The sequence below is a fragment of the Electrona antarctica genome (genome assembly GCF_951216825.1).
Source record: "Electrona antarctica genome assembly, chromosome: 23".
Taxonomy (NCBI): Eukaryota; Metazoa; Chordata; class Actinopteri; order Myctophiformes; family Myctophidae; genus Electrona; species Electrona antarctica.
This window is the reverse complement of record NC_136804.1, coordinates 17,774,119-17,798,482: the sequence shown is the minus strand read 5'-3', so window position 1 is coordinate 17,798,482 and position 24,364 is coordinate 17,774,119. Positions and strand designations below refer to the sequence as shown.

The window sequence follows — 24,364 nt, the reverse complement described above, 5'->3', positions numbered from 1 at the left end:
AAGAGCATGATGCTCTGATGAAGGCTCATAGCCGAAACACGTAAGCGTGTGTGCCAATAAAGAAATGGAAATGGTAGTACATTGTCCGCATTTGTAACATTTTCATGTGCTACCTTTTTGTATTTTTTTTTATTCCTATTTTTTTGATGTACACTGGGTTAGGGTTTAGCACTCCACTGAAAACCATTGCTGATGCACAACCTTTTTTTCTCATTAAGACATATGCAGAGTCAGCAGCAGGCTACTGTACTCTCTCTGTATTTGTCTCATTCTCTTTCTTAATTATCCGCCCTCTCTCTGTTTCTATCTCCAGGCCCTATTAAGCAGCACGTCTTATTTCCATGTCTTATGCGATAATTAAGTCATAACGCCATCATCTTACACAAAATCATTATTTTTGCAAGTCGCATAGTATCAATCGTGATTTTGTTGTCCCTCTATCAAACGATATCAAGCGAAAAGCAAATGTCTGGCCGGCGCCGGACGCACAGAGTGGGGACCGGAGTGGCATTCCGACGCCATTCTGACTAAGTGGCTTCCGCGGGCCTCGGAATGCCGGTGTGCACCCCACAGAGTGCATGGATGTATTTACAGTAGGCAGCCACGAGCACTCTGCATTTAACTACGCCAGAGCTCGGTCAATTCTCAAGCAATGTTTATAATTTCGAATTTCTCGCTCTATCAAACAATATCTCACGATATCAGCAAACTTTGGCCATAGAGGCAGCCAGACTCTTTCATTCATTATTCCTTCATTAATGGCATAAAATACAATAAAGGTTTTTACAGCTGTTTCCCCTTTAGCTTAGATGTGAAACAATGAGTTCTCTCTCTCCAAGCCATGCGTTGACGTTTTACTTTCACTTATGCTGTGCAAACAAATTTGATCTACAAGCATACAACGTGTCACACAGACAATAATATGGCCCCCCATCTCTCTGTCTCTGTCTCTCTTTATCTCTCTCTCTCTCTCTCTCTCTCTCTCTCTCTCTCTCTCTCTCCCTCTTTCTCTCCCTCTCTCTCGTTCTGCCTGTCTTGCTCCATTTTACTCCATCTCTCATGCTTGCTTTCTCTGTCTTTTAGTCAGTCACACACAGAAACACCCACGAGCATCCAATAATAACGTGTGTGTGTGTGTGTGTGTGTGTGTGTGTGTGTGTGTGTGTGTGTGTGTGTGTGTGTGTGCGTGTGCGTGTGCGTGTGCGTGTGCGCGCGTGTGTGTGTGTGCGCGGGCGTGCGTGCGTGCGTGCACACGCTTTGGCTTCCCGATTGACACGTTGCTTTGCTCTCCAACAGCAATGTTTAGAAACGGCTGCCAACACATCGACTGGTGCACTGACATCTCTACCCTGCACGCACATGCGGGCGCGTGTGTTAGAAGTTGTTTGAAAGACGAGGCAAGAAGTACGAGCGTGTGTGTGTGTGTGTGTGTGTCACCTCTATGGGGAAATTAAGGTCTGAAGGTCTTGTGTGTAAACAAATTGAGCCAACTCTCTCTCCCACCTTTATTTCCTATCACTGAGACTCTGAAGTGAACACACACACACACACACACACACACACACACACACACACACACACACACACACACACACACACACACACACACACACACACACACACACACACACACTCCACCACTGTCTTTGACCGGAGGACTTAAAAAAGGCATATTGTTCATAAAGAATAAAAGCTGCGTCTCTTTGTATGCTGGATCTCTTCCAACACCTTCACTCACTTTGTCTCAAACACTCCCTGCTCCAAATTACACCAAGGTAGCAACAAATCCATTGGTCTGCCAGATGGCCGTGTAGGCAGGTTAAAAGGGAGCTGTCGTATTAGATGTCCACAGTGGCTATACGATTCGTTTTGGAGAATTGCATAGAATTGCTTTTTCTTTGGTCCATATCAATCGTGCTCATATCACACAAGCCGTTCGAGTTTCAGATGAAAAGAAGCCGGCCTTCTCTCTGTCTTTGCGCGACGCAAGAAAATGTTAATTTGACGTCTTTCATTTTTCTCTGACTGTGTCGATAAGGGCCTTTGCTTTCATGCCTTGAAATACCCAAAGGGACTGCTTTTCCCCTTTGTACAAGCCAGTCTATTGAGGATCCTCATGAAGGGTCTAATTATGTGCGGCTCGCAGGGAGGGATATTTTCACATTCATGAAGGTGTTGAGGAGGTATATTCTCTGTATATATAGCTGCAAGTGTATGTTTTAGGTTCCCAAACTTTTTCATGTCAAGGACCCCCAAATTGACACTAGCCCGCGGACCCCATTTGAAGAGATATGCCAGGGACCCCCATAAGAGAAGATTTTTACAGCTCTAGCAGTGATTCTCAAACCGTTTAATTTGTTTGACATGCATTAGTCTACGGACCCCCATTTAATGGCATTTCTATCTCTGAAACCCCAATTTATATTGTAAAATCAATGTTAATTTGAAACAACAAATGGAACCAAATGGACCACACCCATAAGGGTCCATTTGGTTCCAAACAGCTGGGGACCCCTGGAACTCCCTCAAGGACCCCACTTGGGTACCACTGTTTTAGGGGATAGCTGGAGTGAAGTCAGGGGCACGCTGGGCAAGACCTACGTACGCTGTACGTAGAGTGTATCGGCGGAAGTACCGCTCAAGGACATGGCGTTGACGCTTTACAAATCTGTTTACATTGTCCGTGAATGAAACAAGTATTCTCAGCCTTAGGTTGTGACCATGAAGGCTTTTCTCTTTGCAGATGAGTAAGGCTGGGACCGAGGCTAAGTCAGGGGACACTTAATGCTGCACAAATGCGGTAGTACCTGCCTGCTTGCTCAGGGGAGAAATTGAATTATGACCCTCCGTGTCAAATCAGACACAGGATCAAAACACAGGATCTAAATGTCTCAATAGAAGAGCAGGGAGACCAAATACAACCACCCCATCGTATTAACATACTCTGCCATAGGGCCTAAATGGAAACAAAACCGCAAGGACTTTTTTGGTGCTAGCCCTAGACGAAATAAATAATAAATGTTACTGTACTGTTTTTATTTTTTTTACGTTTCTGTCTTAGTTAGTTTCATAAACTATTCAATCAATGAATCAATCAATCAGTTGCAGATTGCAACTGATTGCACAATAGAATTGTATTCACTAATTAAGTGCGTAGGGCAAAAAGTCAAAAATAGCAAAGATATTACTGTTATAATACAGTTACAGTTTTTGATTTGTCATGCATTGCAGGGTGGAGCTTATTGCAACATTGGTTAGGTGTAGCTTGCCGAAAAGAACAGATCTTCAAGTTCACATTGCGTTGGGTTAAATGAACACTGCATTTCATTGTGTAAACTAAAGAGTTGTGCCTCCATTTGTCTGCTTTGTTTATTTTTGCATTCATTCTCAGAAATCTGCCATAATAACGATGAAATTGGATTGTTAGTTATTCTTTTTCTTTTTCAATCTCTCCTCCTTATAACAAGCCAGCATCCAAAAATCCCTCACCCAGAGATAATAGCACCTATTTCAGGGAACAACTCATGCATGCTAATGACCTCTGGCCAGTTTCTGCCATCTTTCCTTGAGTAATTGTTCTTCACCTTTCCACTCTGTCTGTGTGGAGGACAGCTATGAGTAAATTATGAGATATGTCAACCTTTTGGGGGAAAGTTGGTACAGTCTTCACCACTCGCATTGCAAGACTAGGTTTATAATAATAATAAGCGAATAATCTCTCCCGTGATACATTTGCAAAATGTTTCAAAAACATTCCAGATTTCTATAATTCACAACTGTGCCGTGTGACTGTGAGACTTTTTTCAAATCGCTGATGTACAGTATATAGGGTTCAAGTAGCCTAGTGAAGCAAGCCCAAATGAGCAACTAGCCTACCCTACACTTTAAAAACACGTCCCAACAAATGCAACCCACAACCTTCCAATATTATAACATATACACTGCTTCCCAAACTTGGTTCCCAAATTTGTAGGCTATGCGTCCCTTTTTTTTGTTTTTTTTGTTTTTACATTTTGTTTTTAATTATCCTTATTTCAAAACATTTTCAAAAAACATTCCCTCCAAAAAACATAATAAATAAATAAAAAACAAATGCAATGATTTTTCTTCAGTGTTTTCATGAAGAAATAAAGGACAACTCTAAGAAATTCCATACATTAGAAAAACAAAATTATGGTTAAGAATTAGTGAAAACAGACGATCTACAGTACAATCTGTCTCCTGCCACTTCCTTTGGGAACCACTTGCGGTATAACAACACTACCTCCAGAGTGTTATGCATGCTGGTTCTTACAGCAGTTGTACTAACCATGATTTATCGAGTAATGGGAGACAGACAGCCGTTTATGAGTTTGTTTCTTGTTTCTTCGCTCCATTATGACTCCACGAGGTGGTATAGGAGCTGAAAGATTGAAATGTTGTCTTACCTTCCATGTAGAACTGTAGCGAATAAAAATCCAGAGGGTTCATTTAACCCAATGAACGTATCTGTGTCACCTTAGCTTTTAACCACTTTAACCATTAGCTGTTGAAATGTTTTATCTGCTATGTAGATCTGATACCAGCTTGTAGATCTGCTATTTTTTTCAATCATGAAAATGTGGCACAAATATTTGAATATATATTCTTTCACAGCGAACGCTTTTAACTCAAATCTTTGCTTCTGGTGATCCCTGGAACAAAATATTTAGAGATGGGGGTCTGCGGCCAAATACACATCAGGGGTCCTTGACATGAAAAACTTTGAGAACCACTGACATAGAAAAATAGGTTTTTCAGAAAGCTGTTTTAGAAGACATTTGTAGAACCAGGTCCTAAGGTCTTAAAGGGTTAACGTTCACAAATGTACACTTACATAAATTAACAGTTTTTTTTTTTTTTGTATTGTGTGTATACTGCCAGGGAGTATATTTGCTGCATTAATGTAAACTAAAGGCATCTCAAAGACCGGAGCTCGAGGCTCGGGAAGAGTCTTTTCCCTGAAGCTGTCAGAGCCCTGATCAAGGACAACAACACTACTGCTATTAATAACCATTATTCCATTGTTTGAGAGCTTGTAGGTCGGCTATTTTTGAATAGCTGGAGTGGAAAATGGGGCTTAAGTCATTAAGTGGCTAATGCTCACTGCTTGTACCTGTATGAGTGAGTGACAAATGGAACCTCTCGAATGTTGACCCTACTGTTAAGATGCTACTATAGATTCTATAGTATAACATGAATTATTGATTATGCTGGGGGTCATACACTAATTCAGTGAAACATTAACAATGACAGGTGTCCACTTGATGGCCCCACTCACTACAGGTATGTGTGTGTGTGTGTGTGTGTGTGTGTGTGTGTGTGTGTGTGTGTGTGTGTGTGTGTGTGTGTGTGTGTGTGTGTGTGTGTGTGTGTGTGTGTGTGTGTGTGTGTGTGTGTGTGTGTGCGTGTGCGTGCGTGTGTGCACGCGCGTCATATTACCCTTGGGTAATACTGCTCAATATTCATGGCACACACACACACGTACGTGACGCGCGCGCACGCTTAAATGTCAGTGCCACCTAATTATGCTGTATGTAACCAGATGCCTATCTGAAAGTACACACATTGCACCGCTAATCATTTCTTCATTATTGCTCTCGGTTCATAACAACAAGAGCCCCCCGATCATCAGTCACAACCAAACAGCCCTCCAGGATATTCAGTTGTAATATCCACTGGAAATTAATGTAAGAGTAGGAATAATGTCCTCGCTGTCGGGTGGAAACCTTGTATGTCAAATACAGTTAAAAAAATAATACCCTGGGTTCCAGTCGATGCAATGTAGTTATTATTTAGTCACAAGCTCTTTCATTTAATTGCGGTTAACCCATTAAGACCTTAGGCCGATTCTACAAATGCATTAAACCAGTAGTTCTTTCAACATTTTTCTAAAATGTTCAACAATAGCAGATGCACAAGCTTGCAATGCGGCACGCAGTGACCCGCTTGTGAGCTTGCACATCCGCTGTTTTTGATTAGCCAACGCTACAATCTAAAAGGACACAGATGCTTTTGCGCTTTTAATGGGTTAAATATTTATTAAGTTCACACTCCACAGACAGACGTAACCTTTTTCACATACTGTAGTGTAGACAGACAGATAGTAAGATAGAAAGAAAGAAAGAAAGAAAGAGAAAGAAAGAAAGAAAGAAAGAAAGAAAGAAAGAAAGAAAGAAAGAAAGAAAGAAAGAAATAGCTGAGCACCAGCTCACAACACGTCACATCAGGTGCGTCGTGAGCTTGTAGATCGGCTATGTTTGGCTATACTTTTGCGCGACACAACGAAGTAGGGACGCTAATTTACGGGTGGGGAAGGAAACACATACTGTACTGTAAAACGTTGAAATACGGAGATACAAGGTTTCTGCCCCGATGGCGACGACGTGACAGTATGAATTGTAATCCATGGGCTGCAGTTTGTCTTAATGTTCCCACTAACGAGAGGCGAGAGGCAGCCGAGCGTGGCCAATTACACACAGCCCGGCTGGATAACAAGGCACTCGCATCACGCCTCGTAAAGTTCACTCGTAGTGATGTAGGATGTCGTTTTGCATCTGCAGTTTTATGACGCTTGTATGAAGAGCAGCTTGAAATGAACAGCCCGTTGCACTGGGAGGCACTGCAGCGTTTAGGCCTTTTTTAAATTGATTTAATAGCCTACTTTATTAGTCAGAAATGTAAACGGCACGAGGTACAGTCAGACATTTGGCTGAAATGATAGCACCAAAATGTCCTGGGGACTTGTTTCCATTGTGGTCCTATCCTACTGTATGTATTCGATTCATCAACATAGCATAACAATACCACAAAAATACCATCAACAAATATAAAACACTATTATGTACAAAAGAGAAAAAGATGTTGGCAGTGAAGGTCACCTCCTTTTTATGGTCTGCTAAGTCAGTGGTTCCCAAACTTTTTCATGGCAAGGACCCCCAAAATTATACTTGTTGATAGCTGATAGCTCGCAGATCCCTCCATTTGAAAATATACGCCAAGAACCCCCATAAGATAAGTTTTTTACGGCTCTAGCAGTGATTCTCAACCCATTTGATTTCAAGGACCCCCCAGTTTGACCTGCATTAGTCTACGGACCCCCATACCCCATTTAATGGCATTTCTATCTCTGAGACCACAATTTATATTGTAAAATCAAAGTTAATTTAATTTAACTCAGAGAGAGTACAAATGGAACCAAATAACCATTGTCCTAAGTGATCTTGATGGATTTTCAGGCCTGTTTTGAAAGAAGCCAGTGATACATATTTGTTACGGGATATGGTGTCAGGGCATTCCACATTTTGGTGGCAGAGTAGTAGAATGTGGGTGTCACTCACTTTGGAGGAGAAGTAAGTCAGTAGTAGTAATAAACCATCCCATGTTTAATTGCTTAACCCTGTCTTCTAAAAAACATTGTTTCTACTAAGACCCATTTCCCCAAAAACCTTTGCCAATTTGTCTAATCATTCTCACTATTGATAGTATAGATATTGCTCGTTAGTTGGAGCTGGTTCCAAAATGACATGCTGTCTGTCAGTGGTGATCTGGCTCTGGACTCTGTAGTATCAAACAGAAATTTAAATTAAAAAGAATTCCCAGTTTGATCTTAAAAGACGTAATAATAATGAGTCTAGCAGCGCATATCAGCCTAGCCTGTCTTCACATACACCTTTCGTTCGGTTTTCAAATAGTTTTTTTTTTTTTTTTAAATGATCTCCTACGTACTGTAGCGTGTGTTCTCTTTTTCATTTATTTTTTATTATCATCAGTATGATGGTGAATTTGGCTCCAGTGGTTTAGAAGGCAGCTGGAAGCATAATATAGCAGAGCTCATTGACAGTCAATGAGGCACAGCGGGGGGGGGGGGGGGGGGGAGGTGGAGAGAGAGAGAGAGAGAGAGAGAGAGAGAGAGAGAGAGAGAGAGAGAGAGAGAGAGAGAGAGAGAGAGAGAGAGAGAGAGAGAGAGAGAGAGAGAGAGAGAGAGAGAGAGAGAGAGAGAGAGAGAGAACAAAGGGATGGTGGACGACACAGAGATAAACAGTAAACGTGAGAGCAGTGTAAAGATGGACGGATAAAGAGACTCATCAGACGAGGAGACGAGTGATGCGAGAGGGAGATGAGACTGTTGAATGTGATTAAAAGAAAGAGACTATACTTCGCCAAACAAGTATACCCACATATCCAGAGAAAGAGAGAGAGAGAGAGAGCAACAGCAACACATCAGCACAGGCCTTTGTTATTGTTTGTGTTATCCATAGCAACCGTGGCAACTCTCTGCATTTTAAACCAGAACGTGACCTGGACCTGATCTCTCTGAGATGAGGTAAATAAATTGTAAATGGTTCCTTTCTATAGCGCCTCTATCCAAAGAGCTTTACAATGTGCATTGCATTCACAGACACACATTCACAGTCCGAGGGCGAGGCACCAACCTGCTCACCAGGAAAGGTTCAGTTCAGTGTCTTGCTCAAGGACGCGTCAACACTAACACAGGAGGGAGACAGACAGAGATAGAGTTAGAGAAAGGGGAAAGATTCCTGATTCTATCAATGCACTGAAAGGGACAAAATATCATAGCCATCTACTGTTGTTTATTTCTGTTTTTTCGTTTTAAGTTTTGTTTTGGGCTTTTCAGCCTTTATTGATAGTTTCAAGTGGAGATTGACAGGCAAGAGGGAGAGAGAGAAGGGGAGAGACATGCAGCAAAGGTCGTCATGAACGGAACTCGAACATGCGACACGCTGTCATGCAGGCCAGAGCCTATATTGGCATGCGCCTGGACCGCTAAGGCCAGCAGCGGGCTACCAGCACGGCTACTGTTTTGACAGTGATGGAGTGAAATTACTGCCGCCGAAGTGAAAACAATGTGAAACTGACTTACGTACATGGCTGGTTAGAGTTATGGTTAGATGTAGTGTTAGGGTTAGTCATAGGGTATAGTCGGACAACGCGCCTCGTCACTGTCAAAACAGTAGCCGTGAACAAGAATGCAGCAGAATGCAGCTACTGAGATCTTGGTAGCTCAGTAGACGGCTATTGAGACCATTCAATGGTCTGATTAAACGTGATGTTGTCCCATTCAGTGCATTGATAGCATTCAAACCGATTGGGAAAGAGAGAGAGAGACATCCAGAGGAGACCTTGAAAGAAACAAAGGCGTCTTATTTGACAATAAGAGAGAGAAGAGGGAGAGTGAAAGCTCAAGTGAAGACGGGAGGGAGGGGGTGCACTGTGACTGCAGAGAGAAAGAGATAAGCAAGGACAACAGTAAAAGACCTTGGATTCTGTGCAAGGCTCCTGGATGAATATATCAAGTGAATAGCTTCAAGTTTTCAACAAAGAGGCTAGGGAATGAGTGTGCGTGCATGTGTGCGTGCACGTGTGTGTGTGTGTGGACTACATGTTTTTGTCAGTGTGTCTATCAAGAGCAAGTTAATTGAATCGCCTCCAAACGCCCCATTTTGTCCTTAACTGAAAAATGGTTTCCCCAAGGTTAAATGTGGCCACCACAGACTTAATAAAAAATATATATTTTCCATCTCTATAATTCACCTGTATTTCAAAAGCCTGTTGGCGGTTCAGTAAAGATGATTAGTGCATGATGATTTATAACGGTCGGGCCAATACCAAAAGGCCAGGCCCATAAAAAAATGCATTGACGTGTGTCTGGAGATTGCTGGGTGGTTAGTGGTGGAGATTGAATCTCTCTCTCTCTCTCTCTCTCTCTCTCTCTCACTCTGTAGTGGAAAGCAATCAAGTACTGTACCTAGTATAATGTTACTTTACTTTATGTTACTCCCATTCTTTGATACTTAAACGTCTATTCCACTATCTTAGAGGTAACTAGTGTACTTTTTACTACACTATGATTATGAGATATTAAACTTTAGTTTAATTTGCAATTGCAGATGAAGATTATTCCTACAAAAAACATATACATTAAGCACTTCAGCCCTGTTTTATACTTTGGCTATTTGAAAATATCAGATCTATAAGCTGTGTTATGAGCTTGTAGATCAGCTAAACAAATTTGACACCTTTTTGAACATTTGAGTACTGTGAGTACTGTGAGTACTGTGTGTACTGTGGTATTGCTACATGACATATGTTCAATAAATCTGATGTTGCTACGTGTGTGTGTGTGTGTGTGTGTGCGTGTGTGCGTGCGTGCGGGCGTGCGTGCGTGCGTGCGTGCGTGCGTGCGTGCGTGCGTGCGTGCGTGCGTGCGTGCGTGTGTGCGTGCGTACAGATATTGACGAGTGTCTGGACGGTTTCGTGGAGTGTGACAGCAGAGCGTCATGCGTCAACCTCCCAGGCTGGTACCACTGTGAGTGTCGCGACGGCTACCACGACAACGGCATGTTTGCCGCCAACGGAGAGTCCTGTGAAGGTACGGAGGTCGCAAGTTCAAAGTTGAAAGGTCACCATGTATTAATGAGCATTATATATATTTTTGAGTGGTGCAAGTGCAACCACTCTATATAAACAGCTATTTGTGTGGCTAGGTCCCTGGGTCTGTCCCGGTGTCCCGGTGTCCCTGGCTGTGTCCGATAGCGTTTGTTCACCACCAAGTGTCACTGTTGCACAGACACAGACACACACAGGCCAGGGAGGAGGGTCAGTACAGTACAGTACAGTACAGTACAGTACAGTACAGTACAGTACAGTACAGTACAGTACAGTACAGTACAGTACAGTACAGTACAGCAGTGTTTCCCAACCTGTGTGCCGCGGCACTTTACTGTGCCGTTTGATGTGTCCAGGTGTGCCGCCTGATTTGACCGAAAATAACACTAACCCTCCCCCGAAAGCTGCAGGATTCCTATTGTTGCGTCGTTGTTGTCACACGTCTAATTAGACGTGCGACAACAACAACGAGTCAACGACGGAAGAATACACACACACACAAACAGCACATTGAGCACAACCCCCTCCCTTCTGAGCCTTGAGGGAGGGGAGGGACCGAGTCCTCCTCCTGACTCTCAGAGCGCAGCGCACCGCTCACACCCATACTCTATGGCTCACACAGACAGTACAGTCACTGTGTCGTTCTGTCCTAGCCTGGTTAATAAACCAGACCGAATCAGCCGTTGGCAAAAAAAAATTGCCTACCAGCGGATTACGGTCTGGCGAGGCTCAGTAGCACGCCTCTTTCCTACAACCGAGAACAGGTCGGACCAATCGGGACACGGTATGCAATATGGGCGGGCTTTGGTACAGTGACGTTCAATGCTTGAGACTTTTGACTGACAGTAGCTCTGACCAATTGCGTCAAAGAGAAAATGTTTGAACCCGCCCCCCGGGAAATGAAATCCAAGTGGAGCCAGCCCAGACTAATATACCGCGACAGTGTTGTGTGATATTAGTCTGGCTTATTAGCCAGGCTAGTTCTGTCCCCCTGTTGTGTTCTTAACTTCTTTAACCAAGGTCGCTCGTATTTCTTTATGTAAGATAAAGAATCCGATGTACACGGAGAGCTAAAGTTGCCAATAAAGCCCGCATACAATTACATCCTACTTGTTGCTACTGTCATCATGTTAGCGATAAGCTAACTAGCTAAAGCTATCGACAGTAAACACAATATAGCTAGGCTAGCAAGCTAACGTTGCAATGCATATCAGATATCCACAGAGGATTGTTGCGCGCGTGTGTGTGTGTGTGTGTGTGTGTGTGTGTGTGTGTGTGTGTGTGTGTGTGTGTGTGTGTGTGTGTGCGTGCGTGGGGGATTCCGGATATAATAATAATAATAGTTTGAGTAGGCTGGACTTAGACAGGATGCATTGAATAATATCTGAATAGAACATTAACTAAAGTTATAAATAAGGAATAGAAACCAAGATGATGTGGTCAGAAAGAAATTAAATCCTGTTGTGCTTCACAACTTTACTTTTATGTGTAGGCCTACTGGTTTATAATCCATAGTTACTATGTATAATAAAAATAATTAAAATGTTAAACTATGAAAGTGCATAAGAATGCACAGCTTTTATTTGTACTTACAATGTTAAACCCTCAGAAATGTAAGAAAATGTATATATATATATATACACACACACACACATGCACACCCCGTATATCTAGGTGTGCCCCGAGATTTTTAGGCTATGAAAAGTGTGCCCTGGGACAAAAAAGGTTGGGAAACACTGCAGTACAGTACAGTACAGTACAGTACAGTACAGTACAGTACAGTACAGTACAGTACAGTACAGTACAGCACCACTCACTTCAGACGCTTCAGTCCCTAACACAAACATTAAATGCCATTAACAATAAAGAGAATTTAATGTTTGTTTTGTCACTGTTTGTTTTACATCACCATTACATCACCTAATCAACATGAGTTAGACTTTAATATTAGCTCCCCAGTCCCCTCACTTCACACGGGTGTGATTTTTTTGTAAATAGGCCTACTGTATACCAGATAGTGGTTCTGGTGGAAAATGCACGCAGATTTGGCTACCGGGTTAAGTGGTCAGATGGGTGGGCCACGACCACTATTGGACCTAAAAGCCAGAGACATTGCCTCTTCCTATACATGCAGCCAGAATCAACTCAATATTTCACTGTTATGGATTTGGTGTAAATGCCATGTCTTTGTGAAAAGACCAAACTGAATGATTCATAATATGTGTGTGTGTGTGTGTGTGTGTGTGTGTGTGTGTGTGTGTGTGTGTGTGTGTGTGTGTGTGTGTGTGTGTGTGTGTGTGCGTGTGTGTGCGTGTGCGTGTGCGCGTGTGTGCGTGCGTGCGCATGTATATGTGTGTTTCCAGCTTGTCAGACACTCAAATCAATAGCAGACAGAACATCTTTGATATCATCGCATCTAATATGCTTAGCTTAGTGTCCACATTGATGTCAGTCTGTCGAGGAGAGGAGAGGAAGATTATAATTGCTTTACAGTTATAATATTTATTTCATATAGCCAAATATTTTTTTCTAATATTATGTTTCACAGAAACAGTATAATGGAAAATATAGTTCAACATTTTGTGGACAATGACCTTCCAGACCATGGGTTCTCAACGTTTTTGGCTGGGGACCCCCGGGAATGCTTTGGCCATGGGTTGCGACCACTCGGGGGGTCGTGACCCATGGCCACGGGTTAAGAACCCCTGTTCTAGACTAAGAGATGCACCAGTATAACGTTTGACTGGCTATTAAAGATGGACAGTAGTTTATTATACTTCAGGCAGCTTTTGCAAATAAATGCTTTGATGGCCTGATACCAATATTCATCAGAACATCAGTGCATCCCTAGCCTGACATTTTCATTTCGTTTCACTTCATTATTCAGACTGAAAGTCCTCCCCACGGCAGCAGTTTATGGGATGGGTGTTGTCAAAGTCTTCGGTGATTGGTTCATACCAACCAATCAGAATAGTAGGAAAGCAGATGACGTTGTTGTCAATCATGAGGCTATGGCTAACCAATTTGCTAACCAAACAAACCACAGCCAACGAGTGCTACTAGCATAGCGTTTATAAAAACCTGTCGTTTCTGTAAAGAACCTATATCATATGCCGATTTAATAGCCAGATTGATACGGTCGTGAGTCACCGCAGTGGGGGCAGCGATGTTTGTTGTCTGACGCTGTCGAGTGACGGGGCTGATGGCCAATCAGCTGCTGTGATAGGATTTTTGAACGACACTAACGCCGCCGTAGGCAGAGACTCCAGACCTGAATCGCCAGAACATATTTTCTTAATGGGCGTGGCTAGCGATTCAGGGCTGGAGCCAGGCTAGTGCATCCCTTCATTAATTTGCCTGGAGAAACGGACGTAAACAAAACCGTGTCCGGCCCAGTTGAGACGGGCTCTGATGTCTCCTCCAGTCCAGTTGAGACTGGCTCTGATGTCTCCTCCAGTCCAGTTGAGACTGGCTCTGATGTCTCCTACAGTCCACGTGACATGTCACTCCACGTGACATCAAAACAGGAAGAATGGCAACAAAGCCACCGCTGGCACTTTGCATGTTTCTCATGATATGCAAAAGCACTGATTCATTGCACAAAATCCGCCTGTATGTACTTCACTGACAGAAGTCACCCAGGGTTTTATGTTTGCCTCCCTCCTTTTTCCCCCTACACCACCAAATATGTTGCCTATTATGCCAGTGATAGGACGCCCAGGACCGCCACTTTTACATGCATGAGGCCACTGACCCCAATTTGAGGGACGAAAGACTTGTTTTGAAAATGCCTCGGAAAAAACCTCTTAACTTCATTGGACCCTCAAACTGTCCGCTAAAGCAACTAACTCCACCACCTCCACCACCTCTCATGGAAGTAATTGACAATATATAAAGTCACCAACTTTGATGAGGCAGTATTGCTTTGTTTAAAAAATATACGGTTTTCTTCATCTCCTGAAAAATGTATATTTCTCATTTCCTGAATTTCAGGTGGTTTATTCCTGACATATAATGTTTATATCAGTGGTTCTCAAATGTTTTCATGTCAAAGACACCCACAATTATATTGTATTTGGCCGCGGATGCCCCATCTCAAAAATATTTCGTTCCAAGTAACCCCAGAAGCAAAGATTTGGGTTAAAATGTTTGCTTTAAAATCTGTGCCGTAGTCTGCTAATTTTGAATAGCCAAAGTATGAAATAATGCATGGTTAAAGTACTGGTTCAAATCGAACATGACACAGATGCTTTCCCGGTCTTAACGGGTACATCGTGACGTCGTGCTATCTCACCCTCTCTCTCTCTCTCTCTCCTTCTCTCACCCACTTTTTCTCTCTATCTGTCTCCCTCCCTCTCTCTCTGCCTCTCTCTCTGCCTCTCTCTCCAACTCGCTATCTCTCTCTCCACCAGACATAGACGAGTGCGAGACGGGCAGACACAGCTGTGCCAACGACACGGTGTGCATCAACGTGGAGGGCGGCTACGACTGCCGCTGTCCTCACGGCAGGAACTGCTCCGGGGACTGTCACTATGACAACAGGGTCAAACACAACGGGCAGATCTGGGTGCTGGACAGCGACCGCTGCTCAGTGTGCTCCTGCCAGGTAAGAAGACATCATCAAAGTACGCATTGGACGTTGGACTTGACTTCGGCATATATTGTGGATGTGTCCCTTGTTTTAATTTCAACAGAATCAACAAAATCTCTGTCTGTCTGTCTGTCTGTCTGTCTGTCTGTCTGTCTGTCTGTCTGTCTGTCTGTCTGTCTGTCTGTCTGTCTGTCTGTCTGTCTGTCTGTCTATATTTTGACACCAATACGTTTGTACTTTTACTCAAGTACATTTAGAATTCTGGACGGTAGAATTCTACTTGATACTGTTATTTAAGTAAAACATTATATTATATAATGTAATATATTTAAGTATAAATAATATGTCCATATCTGTGATGATCATATGTGTATACCTATATGGCATCTATAACAATAGATGCCAAAACATTTTCGGACATTTTCGATTTTTGTGTATTTTTATATCAAAAGTCCATACAAGTCCAATTTGAATTACTACCTTTGAACCAAATCGTGATGCGTGATGATGTGTCGAGTCCCGCGTTAATACAAAATTAATGATGTTTTCATTCACCTGTTTGATTCCTATAGCTGCGTCTTTCCTCCAAACACGCCTGGTTTTGATTACAGAACTACTCTGTTTTTAATCTCATTCAAGATGACATTCAGACAGTGTATTACTCATTTTAAACATAATCAGAATGCTAAAATATGTGTCTGAAAACATTATACGTTAGAAATTAGCCACGTAGTAGCATGCCTGTCTCTGACTTTTTTAAACAAACTCCACGCGTCGCAGAGCTCAGAGCCATAGAGTAAGACAGAGTTACGACATTGAGTGTGCGTACTTTCACAACCACTGCATGTCGATGCTGTCACTGTAACGTGACCAGAGTCTCTCTCTCTCCCCTCTCCCTCCCGTCCAGGCGGGCCAGGTGATGTGCAGGAGGATGGTGTGTGACTGTGACAACCCCACGGCAGACGTGTTCTGCTGTCCAGAGTGTGACCCCCGGGTCAGTGGGCAGTGTGTGCACCACAGCGGCCTGCTCACCTACAACAGCGGAGACACCTGGCTGGAGGGCTGCCAGCAGTGTCAGTGCATGGTGAGACCAGCACTGGACGTGGCTTTTGCCAAGGGCAGCCATTTTGTGGTGCCACAGATAGAAAACCCATTATTCTTTTTTTCCCCCATAGTGACAACAATCATACATTCTAAAATCCTGAGCTTTCATTTATCTACGTGTAACTCAAGCGAGTGTAAGTGGAACATAATGTACCCTTAACACATTACCTCCCGTTACACTATACTAGCCGGGATCGTGAGGCCAGTGCCAGTCAAAGTGCCAGTGCCAGTGCCAGTGCCAGTGCCACGCAAAATACCAAAGTAGAATAAGAGATCCTGGGCAACCAGGAAGTGGACCCCCCCACCACACTACAGTGTGGCGGGATGACCTTTTACGCAGAGCCTGGTAGTCGATGGTCACTGAGGGGGCGCTTGTTTTACAGGCGACCGGATTAAGGTTGGTGAGGGGTCCGTTAAAACGACCGGATTTAGGTTGGTGAGGGGTCCGTTAAAACGACCGGATTAAGGTTGGTGAGGGGTCCGTTAAAACGACCGGATTATGGTTGGTGAGGGATGCACTGCTCCGTGCTTGCGGTTATGTTTAGGTTAGGGTTTGAGGTAGGTTAGTAGCCGGCGCTGTAAAACAAGCGTCCCATCAACGCCCATCGAAACCGAGGCTCTGCGTAAAAGGTAGTCCCACAGTGTGGCAGCCTCTAGCCTGTGGGGGACCCGCGACGGAGTTGTTTTGATCAGCGCGATGTTGGATTATGGAAATGTCTCACTTTGAGCAGAAAAATCACACCTGTGTGAAGTGAGGGGCGCTAATATATTAAGGTTGATTAGGTGATGTAATGATAATGTAAAACAAACGGTGCAAACACAAACATTAAACGCCATTAACAATAAAGAGACAATATGGCGTAATGAGGCACATTATGACGTAAATGTTCCCTTCATTGTCAATGGCGATTACAAAACAAACATTGAACTAAAGACAAACATTAAACCTGTGTCTAGGAGGGGCTGGCGCATTTAGATTGTTCTACCATGTGAGTTTTAATTTTTTAATTTTTAATTATGGATTAATGCCAATTAATCAAACCTCGTAATCTCGTTTTGGCACAGTGGGGTACAGTAGCTATTCACAAGATCTTTTGTGATTTTTTGCCTGCACAGATTGTGTTAATAATAACCCTTTTAGGTTCCATTTGTACACTCTCTGGACTTACATTAACACTCACCATTTCCAGCACAGTGTACCTTGACGAGAACCACCGGTCTATGGTATTCCTAGTTTTAGCTCTGAAAGTGGGTCACGCTCTCGTCTATTCTTTGAGCCTGTGTAAGACAAGACAAACGAGCCATGGGAGAGTGTGCTGGGATACACTGGGATATGGTGGGGTTTTGGACTGGTGGGGTTTCAGGGCCCACTGGGTCCCAGTGGCATGGACTCCTGGCACCGTGACAAGGATAAAGCACCTACAAATCTCATTTACGCGGCTCTGCACTCCTATAGCCTCAGACAGGGCATTTCACAGGCCATGTGATTTCATTAGGCCGCGCACACACGCGCTCGCACATGTGCTCGCACATGTGCTCACACGCTCACACACACACACACACACACACACACACACACACACAAGCACGCACGCGCGCGCACACGCACACGTGCGCGCACGCACGCATGTTTGTATTGATATACTTGTGAGAACAATTTTGGATGCCTTATGAAAAAGGGTACTGTAACTCCAAAACAAAGACGTAGCCGTGAGCTTGTAGATCAGCTATTTTCATTGTGCAATTACAGTAGGAATTCCTCAGGTGTAACTCCAACCTCGATGTCAATTTTATCTCTCTTTTTTAATTAAGAGACAGAATGTGTGTGTGTGTGTGTGTGTGTGTGTGTGTGTGTGTGTGTGTGTGTGTGTGTGTGTGTGTGTGTGTGTGTGTGTGTGCGTGTGCGCGCGCGTGCGTGCGTGTCCCTTTTTGAAAGAGGGAGAAGAGTACATACAGTAGGCTAGTTAATGTATTGAGGGAATAATACGGTATCTCAGTACAACAGAACGTCTTTCACACCTCAAAGAGACTTGAGGCGAGCTCAGTGGAGCCAGAGAGCTCAAAGAGGACATTTTGCATTGAGCATGGAGCGGAGGTACCCAATTCTTTCCTTTGTAGATAACAGCCTCTCGTTTAGAGCAGCAGCTGACCTGACCAATTAACAAAAACAACTGACCAAGACAGACAACAGTGAACCATTTTCATATTTCAAGAATGAAGAAGGCAACATTCCTGCTCGTCTCTGTCTTTATCCAGGGGAAAAAACAACCTCTGGAGACCTATACGTATGTACCTGTCCTACTGTATTGAGGGTGGCAAAAAAGGAACTACTTAAGCTATTTCAAAAACAGGCAAAATACAGATCTACAAGCTTATAGATCGGCTGTTGGGAAATAGAACGTCCCAGGTTCGATTCCTGGCCCTGGCTGCACGCATGCGCAAAACATGTATACGGGCCATTGCGAGAGTTAAGCAACGACCGCTGTCAAAATTTTTGCGATCCGGTTTTATACCATTAAAAAGGACCTAAAGACGTCTCCAGACGTCTTGGGCCTCCTACGGGTGTAATTATAAAGACGTGTGGGGAGTCTGGGGACATCCTGGGCACAATAAGTGTTAACTGCTCCCTCACTTGCGCTCAAGTCTGACCACTTAAATTGAGCATCAATCAGCTGGGTGAAGCTGAAAACGGAATTGCCTCTGCGGGATGATATAGGTGTATTTATGTAACATTTCGATTCCGAATAGGAGAAAATGTGAAGATTTTTTTTTAAATTTTAGGTTAATTGGCAATTACCATAACCATAGTACCCTGACTATCTCACTTGACTGATTTGGGCCTAATGCCATGAAGACACATTGAGGTTAGACTCATGGCCGAGTCCTAGTGACATGAGCGTGAGGACGATGTCCGCCGGTCCGCCTCCCTTTAACCATTTTTTTAAATGTTTTACACACGCACACACACACGTGACACACGTGACACACACGCACGCACGCACGCACGCACGCACGCACGCACGCATGCATGCATGCATGTGCTTGCACACACACACACACACACATGTGCTTCTAAAGCATAACAATCTGTTGACACATCAACAGCTTGTCAGCTTTATGATCAACAGTTAAAAAACAGGTGACAAACGAGCAATAAGGAGAGAGGTTGGGAGAGGAGAGGGAGAGAGAGGCTGAAGACAGAAAACAGAAAAAGGCCATAAATAGGAAGAAACACAACATGGGACAGATACAGACAGACAGACAGACAGATAGACAGAGGGAGAGGTTTAGTGCAGCCTGTGGTGTCGAGACAAGATTTACGACCATATGTCGGCTCAACTTTTCATATTTCACTTCTACTTTATTGACACCAGGGAGTGTGACAAGCAGACAGAGATGGATGGCCGGCACGCCGGGGAGAATAACCAGCAGCTATTGTCAAAGCCAGCCACCCCTCCCTCCATCTGCTCCAATTTTAACGTGCGTCTGTGATAACTCAATCACTGGCAAAATAGAGCCCTGAGCTGAGGTTGTCGAGGTCCTTTTAAATGTGCTTTGAGACAGTACATCTGGAACTACACACTATAGGTCATGTGCACGAGGAAACACCTGCAAACACACACCACACGTTGCGTGTGTGCGCTGTGCGGGCATGCGTGGCTGCGTGTGTGCGTGGCTGCATGCGTGCAATAAGAATTTGCTATTTTCAAATTATTTTTAGACATTTTATACATTTGAAAACTTGTGCATAATGTGTACTTTCTATACTTTTGGTACTTTAAGTACATTTTGATACCAATACTTTTGTACTTTCACTCAAGTACATTTTTAATTCCGGACTTGGAAGCTCATAGATCTTTTACCAGAGTATTTCTACATCGCAGTATTGATACTTTTACTTAAGTGTGAGTACTCTTTTCTCAGAGTGGCGAGGTGGACTGCTGGCCGGTGTCCTGCACCCCGCAGTCTGACTGCGAGTTCACCTCCGTGCCAGAGGGCGAGTGCTGCCCGCGCTGCGTGGACGACCCCTGCCTTGCCGACACGGTCCACAACGACATCACCAGGACGTGCACGGACGAGCGCGGCGCCAGCCGCTTCAGCGGGGCCACCTGGACCAAGCATGGCACCGAGTGCACGCGCTGCCAGTGCAAGGTGATGACCCGGGTTGGGGCGGGGGAGCCTATAGCACAGTGGTTCTCAGACTTGTCAGACCGCCTCCCCTCAAAATAATCATATTTGAACTGCAGGGGACCCGTCTCCCACCTTGACAGATAAATAAAAAGCCAGGATCCACATGTTGCGAGGCGTTGTGAGCATGTGGATCTCTGAAAATGCGCGCGGGTCACCCATCTGACCACTTTGGCTAGTGTGTTTTGAGAGCCACTGCAGTACAGTATACTCAAGTAAATGTAATGTATTTTTCGGTCCAGTACTGTCCAGTGTCCACCACTGTCCAGATACAGTATGTAAGGATATTTGCAGGGATACATGCTTGGTAAAATGCATACAATTGTTGTCAGGAAGGTGGCTCTGTATCGCTTATGATAGTCAGTCACTCATATTTGATACAGTCTGTTTCTCGTGAAGATGTAACTAATTCGGTGGCAATAACATTAGCATTTTCTCGCCGCCAGTTCAGTTCAAACCGTCGTGCTCATTTGTTTATTTTTGGAACACAGTTCTTATTTGACGCGATATCAAACAAGTCTAGATAGATAGAGATAGATAGATAGATAGATAGATAGATAGATAGATAGATAGATAGATAGATAGATAGATAGATAGATAGATACTTTATTGATCCCGAAGGGAAAGGTCTATGGGAGTTCGGAATGTGGGGAAAAAAACGTGACGTAGGTGGGATGCGTCAGACTTCGGTACTCTATGCCAGTGGTTTTCAACCCTTTTCATATCAAGGCCCATTATTTATTCGGCATTTGAGCCGAATAAATGGTGGTGAGACCACCATTTGATGACAAAAGACTCAGACCTAAAACGAAAGGATATTTTGTTGTCTTTGGGTAAGATTCAATTCCATGCTGTATTGATGTTGGTAGTGGTACCATTAGTATAGATAACAGGCAAACATTGATAAAATAACAATTCTTCTAATTGTGTAGACTTTGTAATGCAGATGTTTAACAATAATTCACTCTTGAGTGGAAAATTAAACCAAATGGACCCGTATTACCGTAAGGGTCCATTTGGTTTCATTTACACTCTCAAGAGTTAACGATCTATAAGGGTCCATTTGGTTACCAATCTCCATTTAACTGGGGACCACCTGGAACCCCCTCAGGGACCACTGGTGGTCCCCGGACCACTGGTTGAAAACCACTGCTCTATGCAGACACAGAAGCAAACATTGGAAGCATATTTCAGGCAAGTGTGTAAGGCAGGGAAGCACAAACGGAATGATTGAGATGCATGAATAGATGCGTGTGCACAGGTGTGTACACACCTGTGCACATCTTGCATTCAATCAAGCAACAATCAAACATTTTACTGTATTGAATAGACTGTCCTTCAGTCTGCCTTTTCAGACTGTCTGAAGAATTTCGCCGTCGCCGTACGCACGCACATACTGTACGCACACACACACGTACGCATGCACATACACGCGCACACACACACACACACACACACACACACACACACACACACACACACACACACACACACACACACACACACACACACACACACACACACACACACACACACACACACACACAAAATAGCAAATATGACTTTGAAAGCACTCTGACAGTTTTGTACCTTTCTGCCTGCTTCTCTCTCTCTCCCCACAGAATGGACATGTGTGCTGTTCAGTGGACCCGCTCTGTCTCTAGTCTCTTCAAAATCCTCAAGTGTGTTTGTAAAACAAAAAGAGAAAAAATAACCGCCCCATCTCCCATCTTTGTAAAGCCCCACCATTAGCCCCCCCAGAAATATACTGCAACTCTCTCTCTCTCTCTCTCTCTCTCTCTCTCTCTCTCTCTCTCTCTCTCTCTCTCTCTCTCTCTCTCTCTCTCTCTCTCTCTCTGTTCACATACATGTTTATACCAAAAACATTCTACTACTCTTTACTCTACTAGAGCGACTGTGACACAGGTTGGTGTCCTTGGTTGGTGTCCTCCACTCAGCCGTCCGCGTTACCATGGACGAGAGGGGGAAAAAAAGAGAGTGCATTTTCAATTGTAAATAGAGCTTATTTATTACGGCTACGTGCAGGACTGTGGGAGGATTGAAATGATATCGTCGTCTACTGGCTTGCGTTATTTGTTTTGTGAAGCACGGGTTTGGGGGGAGGGGAAGGGGGGGGGGGGGGGGGGGGTTATTGATCGCAGACGGTGCTCGGGTTTGTATGTGAAGAATGTGAAACGCACTCGGCAGCGGGAGAGTTTGTCACGAAGGCAACGAGAGAAAAAAAACAAGTGTTTTCCTTTTCTTTTCTTTTTTTCTTTCTTTATCCGAGGAAGTTGATTCTAATCTGCACAGGCATGATTATATTAAGGTGTCAGAACATTTTCTTCTGGTGTCTCATTTATGCTTCCCCTTTTCTTTTTCTTTTTTATTCCTCACAACAACAACAACAACAACACAAAAAGACCTTCATATGGTTGATGTGTGTTATCGTTGTCATCAGCAGTGGTGGACAAAGTACAAAAGTACTCAAAGCCAGTACATTTTCTTTTTTAATATCGATGTATTGCTTATTGAAATTTTGAAAATTCAAAACAAGCTCAGCTTCTGACGATTTTCGAAAATAGTGATCCTAGCCGATCTTCTTGTTCACTGTTACACCTGTAGATTGGCTTTTTCATAATTTCAACTATAGTTTTTGAAATAGTGCTTTAGTGGTTGATACATTATGTATTATTGTAAGTGTCGGTCTCAGGTTCCCTTCCTAGAGCAGTCAAAAGTACAATATTTGTCTTTGAAATGTATAGTGAAAGTCATAAGCTTCCAAAAAAGCAACAAAAAAACAACAATAACTAAAGTAAAAATACTCAAAAAAGTACAGTATTTAAGTAGATGTATTACTGTCCACCACTGGTGGTCGTCATCATCATCATCATCTTCATCATCATCCTTTTTTTATTCCCCAGAGGCTGGTGAATCTTTCTGTTGTTTGTTACTGTACCTTCTCTTCTATTTCCTGTGTGTCCTGGTTTCCAACTATTCAGTGGCTTGGTATTGTGTGCTGAAATGAAATAAAAAAAAGCCTTTCCATTAAAATGATTGATTCCTCTGTCACCATGCTTTCTGCACTCCTATATGCAAATGAGTGGGTGGAGCTAGAAACAGAATTAAACTGAGGTATAGAGATAGAGAGGTGTGTGTGTGCGTGCGTGCGTGCGTGCGTGCGTGCGTGCGTGCGTGCGTGCGTGTGCGCGAATGAAAATTTATGCATGCTCGCTCGCATTATTATTACAGTAATTCCATCACATGCAGCGGATGTCTGAGCCATGTGATGTTTATTTTCTTCCTTTTATCTTGTTTCATCCTCTGCTCTCGCAGAGTCGCGGGTGTGATATATCTGACTGTGGCTCTCGTGTCTCTGTGTTTGTAATCTCTCACTCGGCATACAGTAAACACTAACATACTCCACGTTCTCTGTGGGCCTGACACACATTCTGTGTCACATGTCTAATGTGACAAACAACAGAGATAGGGCTGCCCCCTCTCTCTCTTGCACACACGCACGCACGCACACAGTTTTATTTTTATCGTTTTTTGGGCCATTTCTAACCCTATATCCTAAAGCCTGATTCATACCGAGTTGAGTACCATGCACGGAGAATAGCTGATCTTACAAGATCATGTTGTGACCTTGTAGATTGGACATTTTCGCTGCAGGCCCAGGGTTAAGCCTGATTTATACTTCTGCTGCATTCACATGGAATCAGGCAAGCGGTAGATGGCAAACAGCAAACCCTGCTGGACGGCACAGAACGGTAAAAAGTATAAATATTTTAACATTGATGCCGTCTGCCGTTACCGTTGCAGGTTCTGGCTTCCGGGCTGCCGTGCCATCCTGTTCCATTTACCGTCCTGCTCCCGTCCACTAAAATGACTTCCTGTTTGCCGTCTACCGCTTGCCTGATCCCATGTGAATGCAGCATTTGTCGTACCATGGAGTCACTTACCAAAAATAGCAGACCTACAAGTGTCTTATACGGCAGAGCAGACTTTACTGCAGAGCTCTTCCCTGCTAAATTGCTGTCCCATAGAGCA

The 24,364-nt window shown here is 43.7% G+C and overlaps 1 protein-coding gene across 1 annotated transcript in view; it reads left to right on the top strand.

Annotated features, from left to right (window-relative positions):
• nell2b (neural EGFL like 2b) overlaps positions 1–22,409 on the top strand; it is a 100,915-nt gene extending 78,506 nt beyond the window's left edge. The window contains exons 16-20 of the mRNA XM_079494019.1: positions 10,271–10,411; positions 14,841–15,034; positions 15,927–16,103; positions 20,048–20,275; positions 21,934–22,409. Of these exons, the coding sequence (XP_079350145.1) occupies positions 10,271–10,411; positions 14,841–15,034; positions 15,927–16,103; positions 20,048–20,275; positions 21,934–21,975 (782 nt within the window). The 3' untranslated portion in view covers positions 21,976–22,409. The remainder of the gene's footprint in view (positions 1–10,270; positions 10,412–14,840; positions 15,035–15,926; positions 16,104–20,047; positions 20,276–21,933) is intronic.
• The last annotated feature ends 1,955 nt before the right edge of the window (positions 22,410–24,364 follow it).